The 23,158-nt window shown below is 42.5% G+C and overlaps 1 protein-coding gene and 1 pseudogene across 4 annotated transcripts in view; one reads left to right on the forward strand and one right to left on the reverse strand.

Moving 5' to 3' along the window:
- Positions 1-23,158, forward strand: part of ASAP1 (ArfGAP with SH3 domain, ankyrin repeat and PH domain 1) — a 391,490-nt gene that overhangs the window by 309,063 nt on the left and 59,269 nt on the right. For all 4 annotated transcript variants that reach the window (XM_056107587.1, XM_056107666.1, XM_056107767.1 and 1 more), the window contains 6 exons: positions 118-187; positions 10,281-10,368; positions 13,664-13,712; positions 18,489-18,652; positions 20,708-20,841; positions 22,908-22,999. In XM_056107587.1, coding sequence (XP_055963562.1) covers positions 118-187; positions 10,281-10,368; positions 13,664-13,712; positions 18,489-18,652; positions 20,708-20,841; positions 22,908-22,999 — 597 coding nt within the window. The remainder of the gene's footprint in view (positions 1-117; positions 188-10,280; positions 10,369-13,663; positions 13,713-18,488; positions 18,653-20,707; positions 20,842-22,907; positions 23,000-23,158) is intronic.
- Positions 8,327-8,423, reverse strand: LOC130023339 (uncharacterized; annotated as a pseudogene).

A 23,158-nucleotide genomic window follows, 5' to 3' on the forward strand; every position in this document is an offset into this window, starting at 1 on the left:
GCCTTTTGGTTTTTGTTTATTTTGGTTTGAGGTTTTGTTTTTCATAATTGTCATTGCTGTAGATTGTATAATTGCATGTGAACTAAATACTATAACAGCATACGTTTGTCTCTTTAGGCTCCGAAAAGTGTGGCAAAGAAGGAAGTGTGCAGTAAAGAATGGGATTCTTACCATCTCACATGCCACAGTAAGTGTTTCATTAATATGCTCGCCACATAAACTAGAAAGGAAAATCTTGATGCAGCACTGAATTTTTTCCTCATAGGTTTCATGATCAGAGTTGGACTGGGAATAGATTTTTTTTTCCCAAAAGATACTGCTTATCAGTCAGTTGTTACGTTGTTATGTTGTTATGTTGACCTACCAGAACTTTTAATGTTTTTGCTCCTTCAAACCCAATCAGATATTCTTTTATTTTATAATACCTTTGGGAAATATTATTGGTGCTGGTTGCCAAAAATCTCAAGTTCTTTGAATAATGAGGAAGACAAGGAGGTTATTCTTTTTAATTTTTTAATTTTATTTTCATAAAATTTGTTCACAATAATTGATTACATTCAGCATTTCAGCACCAATCCCCCCACCATTACACCTTCCCACCACCATTATTTCTAGTTTTCCCACTACCACTCAAGCCTTCCCATAGGCAGACGCAAAATAATTTATTTTGTATTGCTTGTTATGAATAGTATGAGATGTCATGGCTTTGTGCTCCTGGAATTGTAAAAGTTTAAGTAATTGGGTTCCAGAGATATTTCTGCAGCAAGCTGCTCTCCTCTGAGATTCATTTGTGAGTCTGGATCACCCATTAATGTAGTTAAATGGTGCCCAGAGGCAGTTTATGGGCGTGACTGTCAGGACCCCAGAAGAGCGGGAGTAATTCCTGAGTGCAGAGCCAGGAGTCACCTCTGATCATCGCTGGGTGTGACCCAAAAAGCAAAGTAATAATAATAATAATAAATTTTAAAAAATAAATTGCCCTAGTTGATGGCACTTTTGTAGTTTGTTCTTTTCAAAGTGAGTCAGGATAGAGTCAGGTTTGAGTAATGAGATCTGGCCTGTTGGCTTGGACACAGTTCCAAGATTTCAGAGCCCATTGGTCACCCCCAATATGCTATTTTAGGAAGAAATATATTTCTGTATATTAAGATTTGCAGCCCATTTCTAGAAGATTTTGCCCATAAATTCATTGCTTTTCACATACCTGTTCAAAGTCATATATATTTTATTTATAGTCAATGTGGCTCTGGTGGAGATCACATTCTGTAAGTATTTGCCTTTATTGTGGTACTCTTGGGGGCGCTGTCTCCCAAGCTGTCTCCCAAGTGCTGCAGTAAAGGCCCATACCTGGCAATACGTGGTCAAGTGGGCAGGGACCTCAGGCTTTGTGGTACTGTGGACCACCAGAGCCCCATATCAGTGCTTGAGCGAGAGGCACATGGTGTTGGGGTTCAAACTCAGGTTCTGGCACATCCAGGAGTTCTTTTCCTGGACCCAGATAATAGTATCAACTGCAGCTTCCCTCATGTTGCAATCTATAACTTCATGGTCACCTTTTATTCAGTTGACTGACTTTAAAACTTTTTCAGGCAGGGCTGGAGCAATAGTACAGTGGGCAGGGCCTTTGCCTTGCACCTGGGCTACCAGGGTTTGATTTCCATCATCCCAGATGGTCCCCCGAATACCTCCAGGATTAATTCCTAAGTGCATGTGCCAAGAGTAACCCCTGTGCATCGTGCTTGGTCGGGTGTGACCCAAAAAGAAGAAAAAAAAAGTTTTCAGTATTATGTCGAAGTCCACTAAAAGGCTTATTAGACTTTCACTCTGAAAGTTTGAGAATCCAGTTCAGTTCAACTGGAACTTTTTCAGTGAAACTTCACTAAGCTAACAGTTCACTACTCTTCTTTTTTAATGCGAATGACTTAAAAGCATAACATAGGGAAACCTGCAATTAAATGCCCATTCATCTGCTTATTGTGTCTTTTGTTAAGATACTTTACTACTATCTCTGTAATGGAATAATGAGTACCTGTCTTTGAATGTTGTCATAATTAAATGAGATAATGAGCTTAAAGCTTTTTAGAGACAGAGATGCAGCTGATTGATGCTTAAAGATTATTGCTGCCATCATTTGAATACTTGCTCTTATGACTTGGTAAGCTAGTGAGATTACTGCCAGCAGGATTCGGGAAACAGGGTGCCTAGTTTAGAGTCCAAGTCGCTTTGAATCCCTAGGAGACCTTACACATTTAAGTAACTGGGAATGTTAAATCAGGCCTAATGCATAGGTGGGTGTGAACATGGTACACATTTGTTGATTGTTAGTACTTCTAATAGTATGTGGGTCAGAAAGTAATGCTCAGTGAACTTCAGCTAGGATTGTCACTACTACTGTTACTACGATTACCTCTTCCCTGATGCACCCATGCATTTAAAGTACAGTTTATTGAAATTCTTTGATAAATGATTTCCTTGCTCCTCAGAGTTACTTCCTTAATCCAGGTTTGGGTAGGAATTTAGTTTCTGTCTACTAAAGATTCACAGCATCTCTGGTACCTTTAGGGCATTTCAGTGGGCATTTGACACCTCTGGCTCTTTTGACCTGCAAGTACACCCAAGGACTGTTTTACACCCAGAGTGAAAGAGAACAACCAGCTCCAACAAAAGTCTGTGTCCGTCGGGCATGCTACTTTCCTTGTTGTGTAGCTAATCACCTGTTTCTGCCGATGGCTTTCATGGGATTCTCAGGCATAGTGGACTCCTCTCTACCCCATTTCACATATTTGTCCTCACTGTCACTGCTGGAAAAGAAAATTTTCCCTTCCCCCTAAGAGATTGGAAGCAGCACCATGAACTATAAAAAGGCAAACTTTGGGTCCAGTTGGACCTGGGATCCAAAGCCCTGAAAAAAGCAGTAGTATGAGATACTTACGCTTTTGAAGTCTCTGTTGTGCTGTGTCAAATGAAGATAATTTGCTTTTAGAATCTTCATTGGGATGGGGAGATAGTCAGATGGTAAATCGAGCACATGTCTGGCTTATGCAAGGTTCTGAGTTCAATTTTCAAGTGCTCCCTCAGCACCATTGGTTGGAGTTCTGTTTTGAAAAGAGAGAGGTAATACAGGGTTTAAGGTGCTTACCTTGCCCACAACCAACCCTGGCATCACATATGGTCCCCTGAGCACTGCCAGGTATGGGCCCAGTCCCCCAACACACACGCCAATACAAAAGTATTTTAATAAATCCTATGCTTATTGTATACCGTTTGTCCTGTCCTTGAAATGTTTCTCTGAGTAAGACAAATAGCATGCTGGGAGCAGGCAGGGCCGTTCCTGGCGGGGGGATGGGTGGTGCTGGAATAGAATCCTGATCCTGCTCGGCAAAGCCTACACGCCGATCTTTAGCCCTCTCCCCAGCTTACCGCTTTTCATCATTTAGTTATCTATTGATTTTACCTCTTTTCACACTAAACCACAGCCTACTTGCATCAGTCTTATTTCCCAAGTAATTCATAGTATTCTTGTTTTGAAAAGCACAGCAAGCAATTCAGTAGGATGACGGGGGTTAATAATTTCATTTCTGGTTACTAATTCCAGTAGCAGCTGTTTTTTGCTAACAGTGAAATAAGCCAGAGCTAACACACCTTTACAATTCCAGGAAAAACACACTCTACCATGGTGTGTACTAAGCTGAGGACAAATGTGTGTTTTGCTTTCTTTTAGGAGACATAGAAATATTATTCAGAATTAACTCATTCTGTTTCTACAAGTGTTTCCGCTTACATTTCTCATGAGTTTCGTAGCTTGAATGGCTGCATTCTGTTTTGGGTGGCAGAGAGTTATATCAGAGGGGTAATAATATCCTTGTTACTCCTCTATATGGAACATGCCCAGAACTTCCCAAATTGAAATATTACTAAAACCCAATAACTTGAAAGTAGGTTTCCTGAGTGTAAGATAAACACATCTGGGCCCAAGAGAAATTCACCAAGCACTGCCTTGCACACACCTGACCCAGGTTCAATCCCCTCCACTCCATATGGTCCCCCAATTCTCTCCAAAAGTGATTCCTAAGCTGAGTCAGGAATAAACCCTGAGCACTGCAAGGTGTGGCCCCCAAACCAAAACAAACCGGGGGGGGGGGGGGTATCTCTGTATATTGTTAGTTGGGAAGAAATGCAGTTTTATAAAAAAAAAAAAAAATATATATATATATATATATATATATATATATATATATATATACAGAGCCTGATATCCATCCCTCCATCCCCCCACCCCCCACAAAGGGGATCCTGGACCCCAATACCCTGCCTGGGAAGTGATTTCCTGGCCAGGCATCGCCCCCAACAAGCCAATCTAACTTCTCAAACTCAGGTGTGTGACTACAGTGGAAACTTTCTCCCATTCCCCAGCCTGAATTCCAGCCCCTCATACCCCCGGAACCAGGCCTCATGCCATCCCTTTAAAATCTCTAACTCCAAAATTGCGTGGATGCACTAGTGTCCACGCAAAGAAGTTACTTCATCTGTATCCTTTATTAGAGGTACCAGTGAAACCCAAACCTCAAATTTCTTCACCTGTCCATAATCACAGTAACACACAATGACAGCCCGGCTGCAGGTGCCTAAACATTCAACAACACACTGGAAACAACTACAAAACACAAAGTTCACAATGGTGAAACAACACAGAAACTCATCAGGTCTAGTGAGTGAATTTGCTAGCCCAGATGAATCAAACAGTGGTAATGAACTGTATAACCTCTCAGTTAAGGAATTTAGAATGGAGCTGTTAAGGATGCATAAGAAGCTCAAAGAAGCAGTGGAACACGCTGCTAATAAAATACCAGAGGATTTGAAAGCGGAAATGAGGAAAGTTCGAATGAAAATACAGGCAGAAAGGACAGGCCAAAAAAAAAAAAAAACTTGGCAGGTGAAATGAAAAACTTAGTGAAAGGCCTCAGCAGCAGAATAACAGCTGCTGAGGACAGAATCAGTGAGCTCCAAGATGAGGTGCAGAGAATCTCCAGACAACACCAGAAAATGGAAAAGAACCTCACAATAAACCAACAGATGTCAAGAGAAAATTGGGATGAAGACAAGAGGAATAACATAAGAATCATTGGAGTGGCTGGAGCAATAGCACAGCGGGTAGGGCATTTGCCTTGCACGCAGCCAACCTGGGTTCAATTCCCAAGCATCCCATATGGTTCCCCAAGTACCGCCAGAAGTAATTCCTGAGTGAATAAGCCAGGAATAACCCCTGTGCATAGCCAGTTGTGACCCAAAAGGCATGGGGGGTGGGGGAGAAGAATTATTGGAGTTCCGGAGGGACAGGAGGAAAACCCTAGTGAAGAAGAAACTGTAAAAGATGTCACTGCTAAGATATTCCCAGAGCTGAAGAGCACATGCACCCAGATTCAGGAGGCCCAAAGATTAAGTCTCCTTCAATTCACATGCCTATAAATCAGTACTGTATATTGAAAAAGGCTCTTTGTGATTTGGGAAAGTTGTACAAATCTGGAGATACTGGCTATAGTGATTTCCATGTGTTCTGGTGCCATGGTACACAGGTGTCTTCTTCTGGACTGATGAAGCAGCTGTTTCACCAGTCAGAACCTGTGGTTTTTTGCTCCCCAAATCCACACCTGGAATGATTGATCTTTTGTCAGATATCTGTGACATTTGGAGGAAGAGCATTAGAGGTGTAAGATGGCCTTTGTGTCAAATTAAGTTTGCATTACTGTGGCAGATGTCAGAACACAGAACACGTCACAGACTTCCAAGAGACCGAATATTGCCATTGCCATCATGCGGGGGGGGGGGGGGGGGGGTGGACGAAACACGGGTATGGATCAGTCACACTGTAGGAAATCCTCTCCACCAAAGCTTTAAAGTTGCTTTAACATAGTAATGAGGGCTGAATGATGCCGGTTAACTTCCCTTGAATGCAGTGCCTACCCAGCCAAGTATTTCCTTTTTAAACATTGTGTGTCATTATTTGGTTGTAAATAATTGGTAAGTGTTTGAGAAGCATTAGAGTAGCATGTATTTGGGAAGAAGAAATCATTCTGCAGCTAGAGAGTACAGAGCGTAAGATGCTTGGCCAGCGCACACCTGGGTTCTATCTTCAGTATCTCATTTGTTCCTCTAAGCCATGCCAGGAGGAATTTCTGAGTGCAAGAGCCAGGAGGAACTCCAGCATTACCGGGTGTGACCTACAAAAATTAATGAGGAGAGGAGGGAGGAGGAGGTAGAAATCCTCTGACAACGTTTATATATTTAAAAAGTCTAAAAATATTCTTAAATTTTTGAGAAATTGCTTTACTTAGAAACTTAAAACCTGCTGGGGTCAGAGCAGTAGTAATTTAGACATTATTAATAATTAATTTCACTTAATCTTTTCTAATTTAACACACCTCATCCAGATTCAGACCCCAGCACTGCATGCAGGTCCCCAGACCTGCTAAGAGTGATCCCTGAGCACAGCACCAAGAGTGGACCCTGAGCATCACTGGGCTGTGTGTGCTTCTTCTCCCTTTCACCCCCCATCCCTTAATAAAAAAGAAACTTGAAATCTCCTTAAGGCAAATCAACTTAAACCTGGGAAGTTCTTCCCTATGTCTGGTTCCAGTTTTCTACAGTTTGAATGTTTTCTTTGCAAATGGAAAACAGCTGCCAGACCTTGGCTTCTAGCCAGTCATGTACTAGAAGATGCTTATTAAGTTGCTCCATGACCTTCTCACATAGGACTAATTAGTGCCTTGAGCCAATCTTCAAGGTTCCATTTTCCCCTTCTTTTATCATCTCTGATGTACATCCCTCTTTAAATATGGATGTCAGGTTTGCACACAGCATTGTAAAAAGTTTTTGGGTTAATGTGGATCCCTATCTCTTCATGCTCTCAGCAGTGTCTTTCTTTTTTTTTCTTTGCTTTTTGGTAACCCCTGGTGATGCTCAGGGGTTACTCCTGGCTTTGCACTCGGGAATGGGATGACTCCTGGTGGTGCTCAGGGGACCATATGTGATGCTGGGAATCGAACCCGGGTTGGCCATGTGCAAGGCAAATACCCTACCCACTGTACTATCGCTTCGGCCTCATAGCATTGTCTTTCATGTAGAAAATCTTAACAGTTTTATCAACCTCCACAAAAGATGAAGGAGCAGTTCTTTTTATTGTGGACTAGACCTCGGATTGTGGCTACAATTACTGGTTTTAGAGTCTAAGTCATTTAGCAACCCTCATTTTAGGTCTGCCTACAAAAAAAATAAATTGCGGGCCCAGGATCTCCTGCCTTCCCAATTCTTTGTTTGACAACTAGTTCTTCAGTACAGAAATCCTTCCCATGCACTGTAACCTTTTAGGAAAAGCAGTTTCTTATAGGACTTTGCTTCTACTTTGTATGTCTAAGTCAGATTTTCATGCAGTGAACATGAAATCCCTGGGATCTCTTGCTTCCTGTCCCCCAACAGCTTGCTTTGGTGTAGGACAAGGGGTACTGTTTTCTGTGCTAAATCTTATTGTAGTCATGAAAGGAGTCTCTGTCAAACAAACAAACACTGCCCTCCCCTTTTTCATCAATTTGCTCGAGCAGGCCCAGCAGTATCTCCATTTTGAGACTTGTTGTTACTGTGTTTGACATATTGAATACGTCACGGGTAGCTTGCCAGGCTTTGCCGTGCGGGCGAGATACTGTCGGTAACTTGCTGGGCTCTCCAAGAGGGGCGGAGGAATCAAACCTGGCTCAGCCAGGCTGGCTGCGTGCAAGGCAAACGCCCTACCGCTGTGCTATCGCTCCAGCTCTGCTATCACTCCAGCCCGTGAAAGGAGTAAGATCTTCAAAGTGTCTTGGGAGCCTAGGCTGGTAAACAAAATTTGTCTAGTCTCAATATTGAGAATGAGAGGTGCAGATGTCTGAAATTGTTGTGGTCTATTATTTAGGACTTTAATTGGTCACTGATATGACCTCTCCAATCCTTTTTTTTTTTTACAAGAACACAAATTCATTGAGTAGAAATGCTCTGGCATGAGGATTTTTAATCATTGCTACCTGTCAGGGAAGGCTAGCAGAGATCAGGCTAGTATTTCATTGCTTACTCCATCCGGCTTCTGACCACCACACATAGCGTGTTCTCAATACTGAGATATTTCACTCCTGGATCAGCCCACGCAGGTGATGAGCATCCCAGCCTCAGCCTTTACCTTGGACTAGAGCAGGCAGAAAGGCAAGAAAGGACCAGAACTGTAATGTAACGATTTTATATTTAGACAGACTAAGTTAACACCATCATATAGGTACAGCGGGGTCTCTATGTTTGTTTTCCATGTCCGATGGGTATTATGCCAAATGCATAACAAGATTTAGAGGCAACACATATCACACAAACACATGAATCATCCTGCTTATGAATCAAAAAAGGATCTCTCTGTTTTTATCTATGTTCAAGAGATTTGCTGCCAAGTGATATGTGGTCCTTATATTTTTTTCCTCTCTCTTAACGTAGGGTGCGTCAAAATCTCACGGGTGGTAATTGTCCTTGGACTTTCGATAGAAATCTTGTAAATTTGACTTTGCGGACAAAATTTGGATACTCAAGACTTTTAGCTTTAGGCTAATGACTGGTTCCACTTACTTGTTTGTTTGGGAGGATCTCTCCAGAAGTACTGAGGGGTTGAGGGACCACTTGCCAGGTGCACTTAGCTCCTGCTGCAGGCCTGACAGTTTAGCACCCAGGCCTGTGGGTGTGGTACTGGTACTGCTTGAATCTGACAGTGCTAGGAGCCACCAGTCTATTCTGCTGGTTCTTGGAGGACTCAGTTGGGCCACATCTGGCAGTGCTGAGGAGATGAGGGGCTGGCTCATGGTACTGGGCATCACACTGGGGTATCATGCACCAGCCTCACAGATAGCTGCCTGACTGGGAGCCTTTTTGGAGGAAATGAGGGAGGGATGTGTGTGTACCACATTTTACAGCAAAATACGGTAATCAAAGTGCTCAGCCATTTACGTTTGAATATATAAAAGTTCCAGAAATATTTATTTCCCTGGAATGTTAAATGAAAAGGTTTTTGTTAGTTCTTTTCAGATTAATCAGACCAAAATGACCAGTGGGCTGAGAACCCCAAGCATTACCATAACTGACGCCTAAGCACAAGCTGGCAGTAGCCCCTGGACACTGCTTGAGGAGGCCAGAAAAGCAAAACTTTTCCATTTAACCCTCAGGATATTATGGCACCATTTTAAAAACAATTAGCTGGATACCTAAGAGTCTTGTTCTTCTTCTTTTTTTTTTTTTTTAAATTTAGTCATCATGAAATTACCGTTATTCAGGATTGGGGTTTCAGGCATACAATGTCTCAACACCGGTCCCTTTAACTATATCCACTCCCTTCCACCCCCATATGCCTCCCACCCACCAGTCTGCTTTTACTTCTACGAGAAGCACTACATATATGTATATATAAAGTACTGTAATTCAGCACTACTAATGCTGAGAGATATGTTGCATATCTGACACATATCTCCCACCTTTCAACACCACCTTCTCCTCCCAGTTAAACACTTCCGTCCACCATAGACATTGCCCCCCTCTCTTTTCTACCCCACAGCCCCCTTGAGTGGCATGTTTCGTACTGAAGAACAGACTCATATTCCTTGTTTCCAGTATCTCTGAACATTCATTATTCCACCATTATGTTCCTTTGTATCCCACATATGAGAGAGATCATTCAGTGTCTGTCTCTCCCCACTGACTAATATCACTCCACATAATACTCTCCAGGTCCCTCTGGAATTTTCATTATTTAATGACACTCAGAATTCGAATGGTGTGGATAAGACTTTCCCAAATGTCACTAGTTTACATTTGAGGACAAAGCTTTTTTTTTAACTTTTATTTATTATTGAATCACCTTGAGATACAGTTACAAGCTTTCATGTTTAAATTTCAATCATACAATCATCAAACACCCATCCCTCCACCAGTACACGTTCTCCAGCACAATGTTCCCAGTTATACCCCCTTTCCAACCCTCCCCCTGCCTCCATGACGGACAGTTTCTCCCATAAAGACAAAGCTTTATAGATTCGTTTCTTTTCTTGGTACACTTGAAACAGTGCCCACCAGTCTTAATTTCTTCATTACTGAAGGCTTGTTCTTATACCATGATAACAGTCACTTGATAGCAGGCCTTGTACCACATGCCTACCCCATGAGGCAGCAGACCTGCAGGTGAAGGGCCCCATCCCGCTCATAACCTCTCCACTTTCTCTCTGCAGTCTAACAGGCAGCCAGCGAAATTGAACCTTCTCACCTGCCAGGTGAAGCCGAATGCAGAGGACAAGAAATCTTTTGACCTGATATCACGTGAGTCTCTTTTCTTGCCAAGTCAGTGGGTAGGAAATGTGGCTCCTTCCCATTTTCCTTCATCAGCCCCTGAAGTGGCGTCTTTCCCAGTCTGGACTCCCGGCTGTCCCTGCACAGGGACTGACTGTAGGAAAAAACTCTCTGCTCTGTGCGCTTACTCTAGAATCTCGGGCAAGTGGGAAGATATGACAGTGACAGATCTGACCCTCAGTAGAACGGAACTGGGAACTGGGTTTGACTGGTTTTTAAATGCATTTGTCATTTAAACTGACCCAGTATATATATATATATACATACATATGTGTATATATATATATTTATCTTTATAAAAGTAGTTCACAATAGTTCATTACACATAATATTCAAACACCAATCCCACCACTGAGAACCTTCCTGCCACAATAAAAGGTAAGTATGTGAAGGTTGTTGTATTTCATTCTGGAGCAATTTAAGCCCGAATATAAGAGAATACAAGCAAGTATGTTAGAAACCAAACAAATGTGTGATGCTTTTGATAAGTAAGTGAAGTAGAGGGTAAGAGGTCACGCAGCCACGAATGTGGCCGCATGTTCCAGGAAATTCTGCAGCACTCTCTTCTGGGAGCTTTAGTTTATACTCTCTGGGTCTTGGCCATTGATGAGATTACAGGGCGCCCGGGGCAGTTTGTGGATGTGACTTTCAAGCTGCTGGGAAACTGGGGACCTGGGAGGAGCAGGCCCAGTCCCAATGTGAGTGGGCTTAGAGATCTCAGTCACGGGTTCTCACATACCTGGGTTTTCTTGCCTGTCTGCTCTCGAGTAAGACTGAACCAGTTCTTGACTGTGAGTTACATAGCTTTATCTTCTGGGATCAATGATCAAAGAAAGTTCCTGTTTATGTGAACTTAGGGAGACCCAGACATTGATGTTTTGTTGGATGCTAGCAGGCGGCTCAGCTGCATACCTGTAGTTACTAAGTATTGTTATTGATTGTGCCCTGCAGTAGGCCCTCATTTAAGGTTATCAGCCATCTTCCAGATGGACTTAAAGTAAAATAATAATAATAATAATGATGATGATGATGATGATGATGAAAGCAGATAAATTCTAACATGATGTTGTTCAATGTCACTTATTTCCTCATCAGCCTTATTCAAGAACTTGTTGTGTATCAGTATAGTTTGCCCAGAATTTTATTCCTGCAAAATTAGACATTTGGGAGAAAAGTAAGAAAAAGGGAAGCTATACATGGAGTTGTGCAGGGATTGTCCCCATTTCTATGCACAGGGGTCTTACCCACAGTGGGGTTTGGGGGGATCATGTAGGAGGAGGATTGGTCTAGGATTGTCAGATGCATGCAAGCAAGGACCTTAACCCCTATACGGTCTCTCCAGCCCCAAATCACACTTTCTAAAGGGGGGGGAGTATGTATTTCCTTGCTTCTGAGCATAACTGCCTTGACGTTTTCTGCATGTGAGAATGTGAGACACTCCATCCATGACGGGGCTCAAGTCCAGGGTTGAGACTGAGTTTCTCTCATGTGGCCCCCAGCTCGGGCGCTGCACTCCCAGAGCCTCAGCCAGTGGGGGCCACACTTTCTTTCAAAGCTTGCTCAGTTCTTGGTGCTTGCACTCTGGGTGGACTTTCTTCTCTCGGTAGTTGAGAGGAGACTTTGGTCAACATCATGCCAATAAAGTGATTCTCAGAATCATCTTTAAATCCTACCACACTTAGCCTACAATGCTATTTCTTTTCCTCACAATCTCACGGGCAGAGCAGCAGCCTAAGTGTATGATCTGTACTTCATGTGTGTTTGTGTGTGCGTGTGTGTGTGTGTGTTTCCAGATAATCCATACTAAGTCCAGTTCCCCTATAACCTATGAGAAAGAAATGTGAGACACTAAAATTAGAAGATGACTTCAGAAAGCCAAGAATGCCTTTATTTGAGCCCCTGTAGGGTGTTATTAATAAGCTTCAGTTATTGGTCATCTGCTGTGTGTCAGGTGCTTTAAATGAATTGTTGTTTCAGTGGGGGGTTGTTGGTTTGATTTGGTTTGGGGCCATACCCAGCAGCGATGCTCAGGGCTTATGTAACCTGAATCTGTGCTCACGGATCTCTCCTGACAGGCTCTGGGGAATATATGGGGTTTCAGGGATTGGATCTGGGTCGGCCACATGAAAGGCAAATATACTATTCACTATACTATCACTCCAGTCCCTGAAATACATTATTAATAATCCTCACAAAAACCCTGTCAGTTGCCTCTTTCCCAGAAGAGAACTGAGTCTCAGAACAGGCCCACGGCATTTACTAGATGATAACAATAAGGCAGGGCTGGAACTGAGCCTCTTGGGCTTTCCTGCCCCACTGAGTGTTCAAATTCGATGTTCACACAGTCACTGTTTCAGGGAAACGAAGGGTGTGAGTGCCTAGCTTGAGGTGGTCACATTTGCTCAGGAACCCTTCAGAAAGTATCCTGATATGTACCTGTCCAAACCTTGTTAGTCAAGCTGTCACACACACACACACACACACACACACACACACACACACCAGGAAGCAGCTTGAAGGTGAATGAGCCCTTTTCCCCCAAGCCTGACTGAACCTGTAAGCTGTTTACATGTTTCCTAGGGAGAGAATTTCTCCTTGTCGGTGCTCTCTGTGAGCTATGAATCATTTCCAAAAAGGAAATTGCTTTTCTTTTTTTTTTCTTTGCCACACCCAGCAGTGCTCAGGGCTTACTCCTGGCTCTACACTCGGGGATCATTTCTGGTGGGGCTCAGCAACCATACGGAGTGCCAGGAATTTAACCAAGTGGGCTACATGCATGGCAGTTGCCCTCCCCACTGTACTATCACTTCAATCCAAAGGCAGTTCTTTTTTAATATGACACACAGCAAAATACAAGGGGTAAACAAAAAGTCAAATACTGCATTGGCAGCTATCACTGAAAGCTACTTGGACCAGATAGAACCTACACTCTTGTCACTTATATTTTTTTTCACTGAAAGCGACTTGGACCAGATAGAACCTACACTCTTGTCACTTATACTTTTTAGGTAGATATTTTTTTAATTAAGATAGTTGTATAGTGTTTGCAGTTATTTTATTGCATTATCATTATTATTGTACTTGGGGAAAATATTATTACCAAAATGAATTGTAACTGCCAAACATAAAAAATATAAACAGGAAGTTCGATCTTTAATATGTTTTTTTTTTCATTTTCTAGGAACTTTGAAAAAAATCTTCATTGTACTTAGAAGTAATTCCATTTTCTAAAGTTTCTTTTTTTTCTTCTTTCTTTGTATTTTAGATAATAGGACGTATCATTTTCAGGCAGAAGATGAGCAGGATTATGTAGCGTAAGTAACGTTGAAATCATGGCACAATATCTGGAATTGGAAAAGCGCCTAGTCTTCTACACAGTGCCGTAACATTTTTTTTAACTGCTGAGACTCCTGGTGGTTCTGCTTGTTTCTTACATCTGTACCTTCACCTACTGCTCCTCTCTGTGCACTCTACAAACTCCAGTATTTCTTCCTGCTCAGGCCTTAGCACTGGGCAGAGATCGGGTTGGGTGTGGGGGGACTTCCCTCCCTTCATTCCCCTCTGCTGTCCCCTAATTCAGTCCAGGACCTCTAGAGAACTCAGGTTTCTAGAGGACAGGACTCTTTCGTTTTTATCTCTCGGTCACATCCTGTGCCCTGAGGAAGGCCTACCTAGGTCTCTGAGCCCCTGGGACTTGGCTGTTATCAGAACAGAACTGAGAGGGGCTGGAGCGATAGCACAGCAGGTAGAGCGTTTACCTTGCACGCGGCCAACCAGGTTTGATTCCCAGCATCCCATATGGTTCCCCGAGTACCGCCAGGAGTAATTCCTGAGTGCAGAGCCAGGAGTAACCCTTGTGCATTGCCGGGTGTGACCCAAAAAGCCAAAAAAAAAAAAAAAAGAACAGAACTGAGAGCCCAAGCCACAGGAACAGTATTCGCAGAGTCCACCGCAAGGGTAGACGTGGCTAAGGCTACGAGGACGCAGTTAGGGAGACCCCCGGGTCTCACTCTCCTGGGTTGGGATCTGATACTCCTCTGACTAACTGACCCCCTTCCCTCATGGTTCTCTCTAATTCCTTCTTCTAATCCTCCTCACATGAGTTTATGCCAGGACTAAACAAAGTGATTTGTGACTGTTTCATTCTCAGCTTCCCTGGGCAGGAAACATTTCTGTCACCACTAGCAAGTTGGGCCAGGCGGTGGTTCAATTCTAACTGGCGCCTAGCACGTGTGAGGCCCCCAAGTTCAGTTCTTGCAGCATATGGCCTTCCTGTCTACACTGGGCACTTAACCCCAGGCACCTCCAAGCTGCCAGGCCCACACTGGGTTGAGCCTTACCATAGGTGGCCTCAGTTTATCCCCCACCCAGCACCCCTGAATGTGGCTGCCATTAAAAAAGGAGAGTTAGTGATTAAACCTTCTGTCATGCTGAGATATTTTTTAAGTTCCGTCTTGTCCCTGGCCTGTGACTAATGTTATTTTCCTATTATTGTTTCCATAGATCCACAGACCTCAATTCATGCCTTTTTTTTTCTAATACCCCATTTCTATCTCCCTTTCCCTTTTTCTTTCTTTCCTCTCTGTGGAATTTTGCTCTTTCCTGTCTTAGTGGAGAAATGTTAAGCAGAAAGAGAATAAGAACTAGGTAGGAGAGATGAAGAATTTGGGAGCGGGGTACATGGAAGCAAATGGCAGGGTAATGGAGGAGGGGACTGGGAGGCCCAGGATAAATGGGGGACGAGTGTGATCCATCATCTGTTCATGTCTGTGAATATTAATGGCAGCCTGCTGTGTGCTGAGAACTATGCAAAGCATGTGGGACATGTGTCCCTTTGGATGGGGTCCCGTCCTGAGGAACTCTGTCTCTGGAGATGGGCAAGTGGCAGAGCACAGAGACAGGCAGGACAGGTGCAGTGGGACCCTCAGCAAGAAAGGATGCTATCTTGGGTTCTTGGTGCTTCTGACAGAGATAACATCCAGAGCTGTGGTCAGCAGCCAGCCTCGCTCTTACGGGAAAGTACAGGAAAGTCAAGAAGTATACTTTGCCACTCAGGTGGGAGCAATAGAACAATCTAGAAATGACCAGATTTAAAGGATGTGGGAGGATTCTCCCAGGATGGGAGATGCATGCTGAAAGTAGACTATAGACTGAACATGATTGCCACTCAGTGCCTGTTTTGCAAACCATAGCACCCAAAGGAGAAAAAGGACAAAAGGGAATGCTCCGCCACAGAGCCGGGGGTGGGGGAGGGATACTGGGATCAGTGGTGGTGGTGGAGGGTGGACACTGGTGGAGAGATGGGTACTCAATCATTGTATAATTGAAACTCAAGCACAAAACTTTGTAAGTCTACAACTGTACCTCATGGTGTTTCAATAATAAATTTTTTTCTAAAAAAAAGAAATGACCAGATGACCTAGGTACAGAACTGCCTAACTGGAAGTTGAATGGAAACCAGAGGAGAGCAAGAGAGATTGGGATAGTTGGTCTTCTGCCCACAGATTCAGAGAGAGACTTTAAAGTATAAATAAATACATGCGTATATGTACCTATGTATATGTACATAAAGAGCGTACTATGCTGAGTGCATAGCATGCCTTATTAATTCCCACAACCCTAGAAAGTAGGGCCCCGTGTACCCTCGTTTGAATTGAGGAAACTGAGGCACAACATGCTCATGGTTACAATCCTGATGTGCTGGAGGTCTGGGGTCAAGTTGCAGAAAGACATCTACTGTACATGGCTGCCTGAGTGGTCTTGGTTTGAGCACCTATGGGTGGTGCTCACCTATAGAAAATGGCATAGTTGTACCCATTATGCCAATGATTTAGTAAGCTCATAAGGGTTAAATGATTCGCTTCACACCTCAAAGCAAAGTAGCAGGTGTGTGATAGAGAATCTGGCTCTAGTGCTGTCTCGAGTTCATCGCTCAGTAATGTAACTCTTCAGCTGTATGTCTGAGAGTTCCTGAAGGATGATAATTTAGAGGTGAGAGAACTGAAAACTCCAAGGAGCCATAAGGGCCCTTTCCAAAGGTGCTTCAGGCAGGTCATCTTTTCAAGTTGTGATTACCTTGCTGCGTCCTGCTAGAAAAAGGCCCCAGGTGGAGTGCAGTCACTCTTCAAGGACACTCATGACCCATTAAGGATCTCCTCTTGGTTCCAAAATGACTTTGGAGTGCTGGAGAGATAATACAGCAGCAAGGGGCTTGCCTTGCACACATCCAAGCCAAGTCTGATTCCCAGCACCCCATGTGGCCCCCAGCGCCCCACCAGAAGTGATCCCTGAGTATAGACTCAGGTGTAAGCCCTGAACAACACCAGATATGGCTCCAAAACCAGAAAGTAAGAAGACCTTGGAGCAGTGATTTCTGTTCATGTTTCTTCTCTCTCCCTTCCTCGAAGTCCTAAGGAGGAGACAGTTGAGAAGTCTGTATAATGTTGATTCCCTTGCTCAGTTATATTTCAACCCTAGGCCTTTAATGCTTCATTTGCTCTTATAAATTACTGGCAATTCAGTCCCACACTGGTTAGAGAGATTGTTGGCTTCCTGCTTGTCATTAGCAGGACTGTGTGACCCTACAGTTGTACATTTTACTCTTGGAATTCTCTTTGGGTGCTGGGAGGTGCCCAAGGCTTGTTTTGAGTGCTAGTGGTCATGGCATTCTGAGAGAGCATGTATGCTGGCAGGAGGCCTTCATCATTTACCTCCATGTCACAGACACAGTTTCATTGCTTCATGAAGTTCTTTTCTGGTGAAATTAAATGAAAAGATTCCTGGGACTGGAGTGATAGTATAGTGGGTAGGGTGTTTGCCTTGTACACGGCTGACCCGGTTCAATCCCCAGCATCCCATGTGGTCCCCTGAGCACCAACAGGAGTAATTCTTGAGTACAGAGCCAGGAGTAACCCCTGAGTATCACATCGGGTATGACTCAAAAAAGAGAAAAGAAAAAAAAAATTCCTTCTTCACCAAGGAAGCATGAGTTGTAGAAGAAATGGCTTATGTTTCACATCTAGCTGGCCAGGGTTTCTAATATTCCTGATCTAGGCTTTGTCCACAGCTGACTTTCTTGACCTTGGGCAAATTATCCCATCTCATTCTTAATGTCTCTAAGAGCAGTGTATTATAGCATTACAGGTCTCACTTACTTTTGATTTTGAGACTCAGGATAAAATGTATAAAACTTGTAGTACTGATGTGATTTTTTTTCTTTTAGCCCTATAAAGTCAGAATCTCTTAAAATTATTATGAAATTATTATTACCAGCATGCTTCCATGCTAATACACCTTTTCTTGGTTGTTAATAAAATAAATCTCATTTCCCCATAGCACAATGGTAGGGCATTTGCCTTGCGCACAGCCAGCCTGGTTGAGCCGGGTTCAATTCCTCTGCCCCTCTCGGAGAGCCTGGCAAGCTACCGAGAGTATCTCGCCTTCACGGCAAAGCCTGGCAAGCTACCGAGAGTATCTCGCCTTCACGGCAAAGCCTGGCAAGCTACCCGTGACACAGTCGATATGTCAAACACAGTAACAAGTCTCAAAATAGAGATGGTACTGGGCCTGCTGGAGCAAATAGATGAACAACAGGAGGACAGTGTTTGTTTGTTTGTTTGTTCCTTCTTTTAAGTATCCCTTTGATTGAACTTCTAGAGAACAAGATGCTGTGTACATCTTATACATGTCTTGCAGATGCTGTACAAGATGCACTTTCTGTTTTTCTTACCTCCTGTCTTTCTCCCCAGTTTTTCCTTATGTTGGGTGATCCTTCTTTGGACTTTCCTTTGTTCTTTTCGAATGGAAAGCAAATGCCTTGTCAGTTCACCTAATCTAAGTACCAGTTTACCTAATTTAAGTCAGGACGCTTATTTTTACTTTTCTCACCTTTCTCAAATTTTTTTTCCTGTGTGGCCATCATTTCACTTACTCTCTTTCCTTATGGCTTTTTCTTTCATTTTATTTTCTCCTTATTTTATTGCTCTTTGCGGGTAGGAGGAAATCTGCCAGTTCTTCATGAAATAGTAATGGGAGAAGAGGACTATGTTCTTACTCTTCTATGTTCTTACTGATCCTGTTTTCAACACCAGGTGGATATCAGTGTTGACAAATAGCAAAGAAGAGGCGTTAACCATGGCCTTTCGTGGAGAGCAGAGTACTGGAGAGAACAGCTTGGAAGATCTGACAAAAGCCATCATTGAGGACATCCAGCGGCTGCCTGGTAATGAAGTCTGCTGCGATTGTGGCTCATCAGGTACATCTCCCCTTCTTTGACCTGGCCTGTTACATATAATTTTTCTTCCCATCATAAAATCAGCTGATTCTAACCCAACTCTGAGCTGCTTCCCCCCCCCCCATGCTGTTTGCTCTGCCTTCAAAGTTCACACTACCTCTTCTAATGATCATCTGCCAAAATGCTACCCCTTCTCTGCCTTTCCTAAAAAATCCAATTAAATAAACACTATGGGGGTCCAGGAAGATAGTAGGGTGTTTGCCAAGTATGCAGCCCACCTGGGTTCGATCCCCAGCATCCCACCTAGTCCCCTGAGCTCCTCCAGGCATAATTCTTGAGTGCAGAGCCAGGAGCAAACCCTGAGCATTGCCAGGTATGACCCCAAAGGCCAAAAAATTAAAAATAAAATAAACATGGGCATTGTGGCACAAGCGCTGGACAGTATGGTATCTGGTTTTGACTCATCGGTGTGGATAACCATAGCTGAGTCTCTCGCTTGTCCTGATTTGCAATTTTCTTATCCCAAAATGGAGAGCTAGGATATGTTGTTGTGAGGGCTTAATAAAATAGTGTACACGAAGTTGACTGACTCGTGGAAATCACTTAACTTAATTTCTGTTCAGTGAAACTTCTTCCCCCACCTCTTTATCTTTCTGGTGTCACCTTCCCTCAAACTTCTGTTTCCCTGTTACCTCTATTATCTAGATACTGGTGGTAAGCTAGCTAACATCTATTCTGCACTTAGTCTTTAATAAGTATCATGCTCACCTTTTTTTTTTTTTAGCTTTTTGGGTCACACCCGGTGATGCACAGGGGTTACTCCTGGCTTTGCACTCAGGATTTATTCCTGGCGGTGCTCGGAGGACTATATGGGATACTGGGAATCAAACCCGGATCGTCCGCGTGCAAGGCAAACACCCTACCTGCTGTGCTATCGCTCCAGCCCCTGATGCTCACCTTTTAGCTTATATTATCCTCTTGAATTCTCATTGAAGCTCTGTGAGAAGATACTTATGTTATCCCCATTTCACAGAGGAGAAAACTGGGAGACTCAGGTTGAATGATTCACATAACTGAAAGCACTAAAACATGACTTAGAATGTGTTCTTAAGTATTCTGATATGTTTTGGTTTTTGGTTACTTGTGAAGATGGACTTCCCTGTACAGATAGATTTATGTCGTCAGAGTCAGTTCACGGTTTCTACTGTTTTTGTGTACATGATAGGGATTCACAGAGTGTGAGAACATGTCAGAACATGTACTTTGTATCTTCAGTCAATAAAGAATCTTGTTCCCAGAGAGAAAACTTTGAGGGTTTTGATAATATAAAACTCTTTTGGAGGCTTTAGGGAATTATAGAAAAACCTTACTCTGAAGGTACAGTTTGGTATCTGTGTGTAGTTCTTATTAACCAAGTGCTTATGGAGAAGCCATAACCAAGATCATGTATTACTGTGAGTTATAAGTTTATGGTAGGTTTATGGTTAAGTTTTTGGTAGCTACAGAACCTAGTCCCTTGTGAATTATAGTCAGACCTTCATTCAGTCACTGTCGGGAATAATACAGGCAAGCCCTAAAAATGTTGCTTAATACTTAGTAGGAAAAGCCAATCTCTTGTTTCATAGAAATAAGTCAGTTAATTTTGCTTTCAGTAATGAAAAGTGTGTTGTTGTTTGGGGGGGGGGGGGCGTGGGAGGGTGTTGAAGGGACACACCTAGTGGTGCTCAGGACTTATTCCTGGCTCTAAGCTCAGGGGTGTCTCCTGGTGGGACTTGGAGAACCATATAGGAAAAATGCTGAGGTATGAACCCAAGCCAACTGCACACAAGGCCTTACCCACTATACTATTTCTCCAACCCCCCCAAATTTTTTAAATAATTTCTCTTGCCATTCTTTTTACTCTCTTACTAGCTTTTTTCATCATAGCCTCTAGGTTTAACCACAAGCACCATTTCTTCCATTTTTTTCCCTTGTAATTTTTTTTAACAATTTTTGTCATTGTTTTAACTTCCTCTATAGTTAGCATACTAAAGTTAGATATCAATTTGTTTCATTGTCTTCACATTTTTTTCACAGAACCCACCTGGCTTTCGACCAACTTGGGTATTTTGACCTGCATAGAATGTTCCGGCATCCATAGGGAAATGGGGGTTCATATTTCTCGGATTCAGTCTTTGGAACTAGACAAATTAGGAACTTCTGAACTCTTGGTAAGACATGATCTGTATTTTTGGGTGAGGGGGGACACTGTTTATTATTATGAATATGTTAAATTGTTTTAGGATTTTTTTGTTTCTGCTGAGTGCAGAGAATTCTAATCCCCAAATTTAGTGAATTTGCATAGATATTTAAAATAGGACTTTTGTGGTATATAATGTTGATTATATCTGTTTCCTGTTTGAAGAACAAATGAATCATACATCCCTATTATTAGTTCAACTAAACTGTTTCTTTTCTTATTTGAAGTTACTTTAGGGATTCATTTCTTTTCAGTATATAACATAGAAGGAATTAGGTATTGAATCACTTATTTAGCTTAATGGCTTGTTATTAAAAATAATTAAATTTTTCTCTTTTTTTATTTGTATTATTTGATGCTCATAAAAGGACACATGAGTTAAGAGTGACCTGTTAGCTACTATTGTAATACTCCATAACCCACAACTTTTTCAGGTTGTAAGTAAAAATAACTGAAGTCATAGTATTTGACTTTGCAGTATAGAAAAAAAGGTTTAAGAAGACTTGACTTGTGTTTTCTGCCTAACCCTTGCTCTTCCCGTCATGAGTCACCCAAACTTGGAGCTTTTTAATCAAATTGAAGGTAAATCATCCATATAGTATAACAAAGGGATAAAAGACCTACTTAGTATCCCACAGAGTAATTATGGATTCTTCCAAAAGAATCCCCTTAATACAGAATCTGAATGAACCTGAGAATCTTGATTTAGGGCTAGCCTTGTCTGGGGCAAAACTCCCCAAAAGTCAGAGCAATCCGTCACCTAGCCCACACCCTTTGTCATCTGAGCATTCATTAAATAGTGATGGTTTGGGGCCAAAGCGAAAGTACAATTGATAAAGTATTTGCTTTGCACACAGCCCATGGTCTGGTTCACAGTCCACAGTCCTCCCATTGTTCATCGATTTGCTCGAGCAGGCCCAGTAACGTCTCCATCATGAGACTTGTTGTTACTGTGTTTGGCATATCAAGTACGTCACGGGTAGCTTGCCAGGCTCTGCCGTGGGGGCGAGATACTCTCGGTAGCTTGCCGGGCTCTCCGAGAGGGGTGGAGGACTCAAACTCGGGTCGGCCATATTGGCTGCGTGCAAGGCAAATGCCCTACTGCTGTGCTATCGCTCCAGCCCCGGCATCCCATATTATCCCCTGAGCATCGCGGAGTGACCCGAAAACCAAAATAAATAAATAAATAGTGATGATTTGTTTTGTTGGGTCAGCCCCTTGATGGAGGGAACACAATGTTACCATCCCGATACTTGGTTCTCTAATTCATTTCAGGATTACAGATAATAGACTCAGAAACCTTCTTTGGTATGAAAATGACCTTCCACCTCCTTGATATGCATTAGTGATACCCGGTTTGACAGCTAAGCATGCCCTGTGAATAAACCCAAGAATTGTCCTCATATACTTGTGTGCATAGATGTTTTTCAAACGTTGTATTGACCAAAGGCCCTTCAGGGTAAATTATCTTGAGAGTATCTTGAACTCAAAAGGGGTTCTTCTTAGGGCCTCTACATTCATTTCCAGCTGCATCTTAACTTATACCCCAAATTATAAGAGTATATTATACCTTGAGCATAAATCTCCTCAATAAAAAATGAAACATGATTGTGGTTGAAAACCTACTGTCTTCACGAAGCATTTAACCTCGACTCATATGTGGAACGTGTTCTGTCTACTTTCAGAAAGTGTGTGTGTGCTGGACCACATCCTGCTCTCTTTATCACATTGTATATTTATTTTAGTTACTGGTTTTCTTAAACCTAGGTGCTTATATATCAGCTCTTACAAGACGGGGCACGTGGTTTTAAAGTATTTCCAGCACTCTAAAACTCAGTGCCCAATATGTAGTAGGCACTCAGTAATTATTTGTTTACTGAGTGCCTACTATATATGATAGGTGGACAGTTGGTATTTTGAGTCAAATTTTGAGGGAAAAATTTGTAATTTATTTTAAATCTCAAAAGCAAATAATAGAAAATTACTTCATTAGAACATTAGAACAGTTTATTATTTTGTGTTTTGTTTATGTTACAGCTGGCCAAGAACATAGGAAACAATAGTTTTAATGACATTATGGAAGCAAATTTACCTAGCCCCTCTCCAAAACCCACCCCTTCGAGTGATATGTAAGTACCTGTAATGTATCGAATTCTTTGGTATTCATTGTCATCCTTCCCTCCCCCAAATTCTCTTAAGTCGTTATAGTAATTTCTTTTCTAGAATAAACACCATGAGGAGACAGTTATTTTTTAATTGTATTTCTAGGATACACAGATCATTTCCCC

This window comes from Sorex fumeus, unplaced genomic scaffold (genome assembly GCF_029834395.1).
Source record: "Sorex fumeus unplaced genomic scaffold, SorFum_2.1 ptg000002l, whole genome shotgun sequence".
Taxonomy (NCBI): Eukaryota; Metazoa; Chordata; class Mammalia; order Eulipotyphla; family Soricidae; genus Sorex; species Sorex fumeus.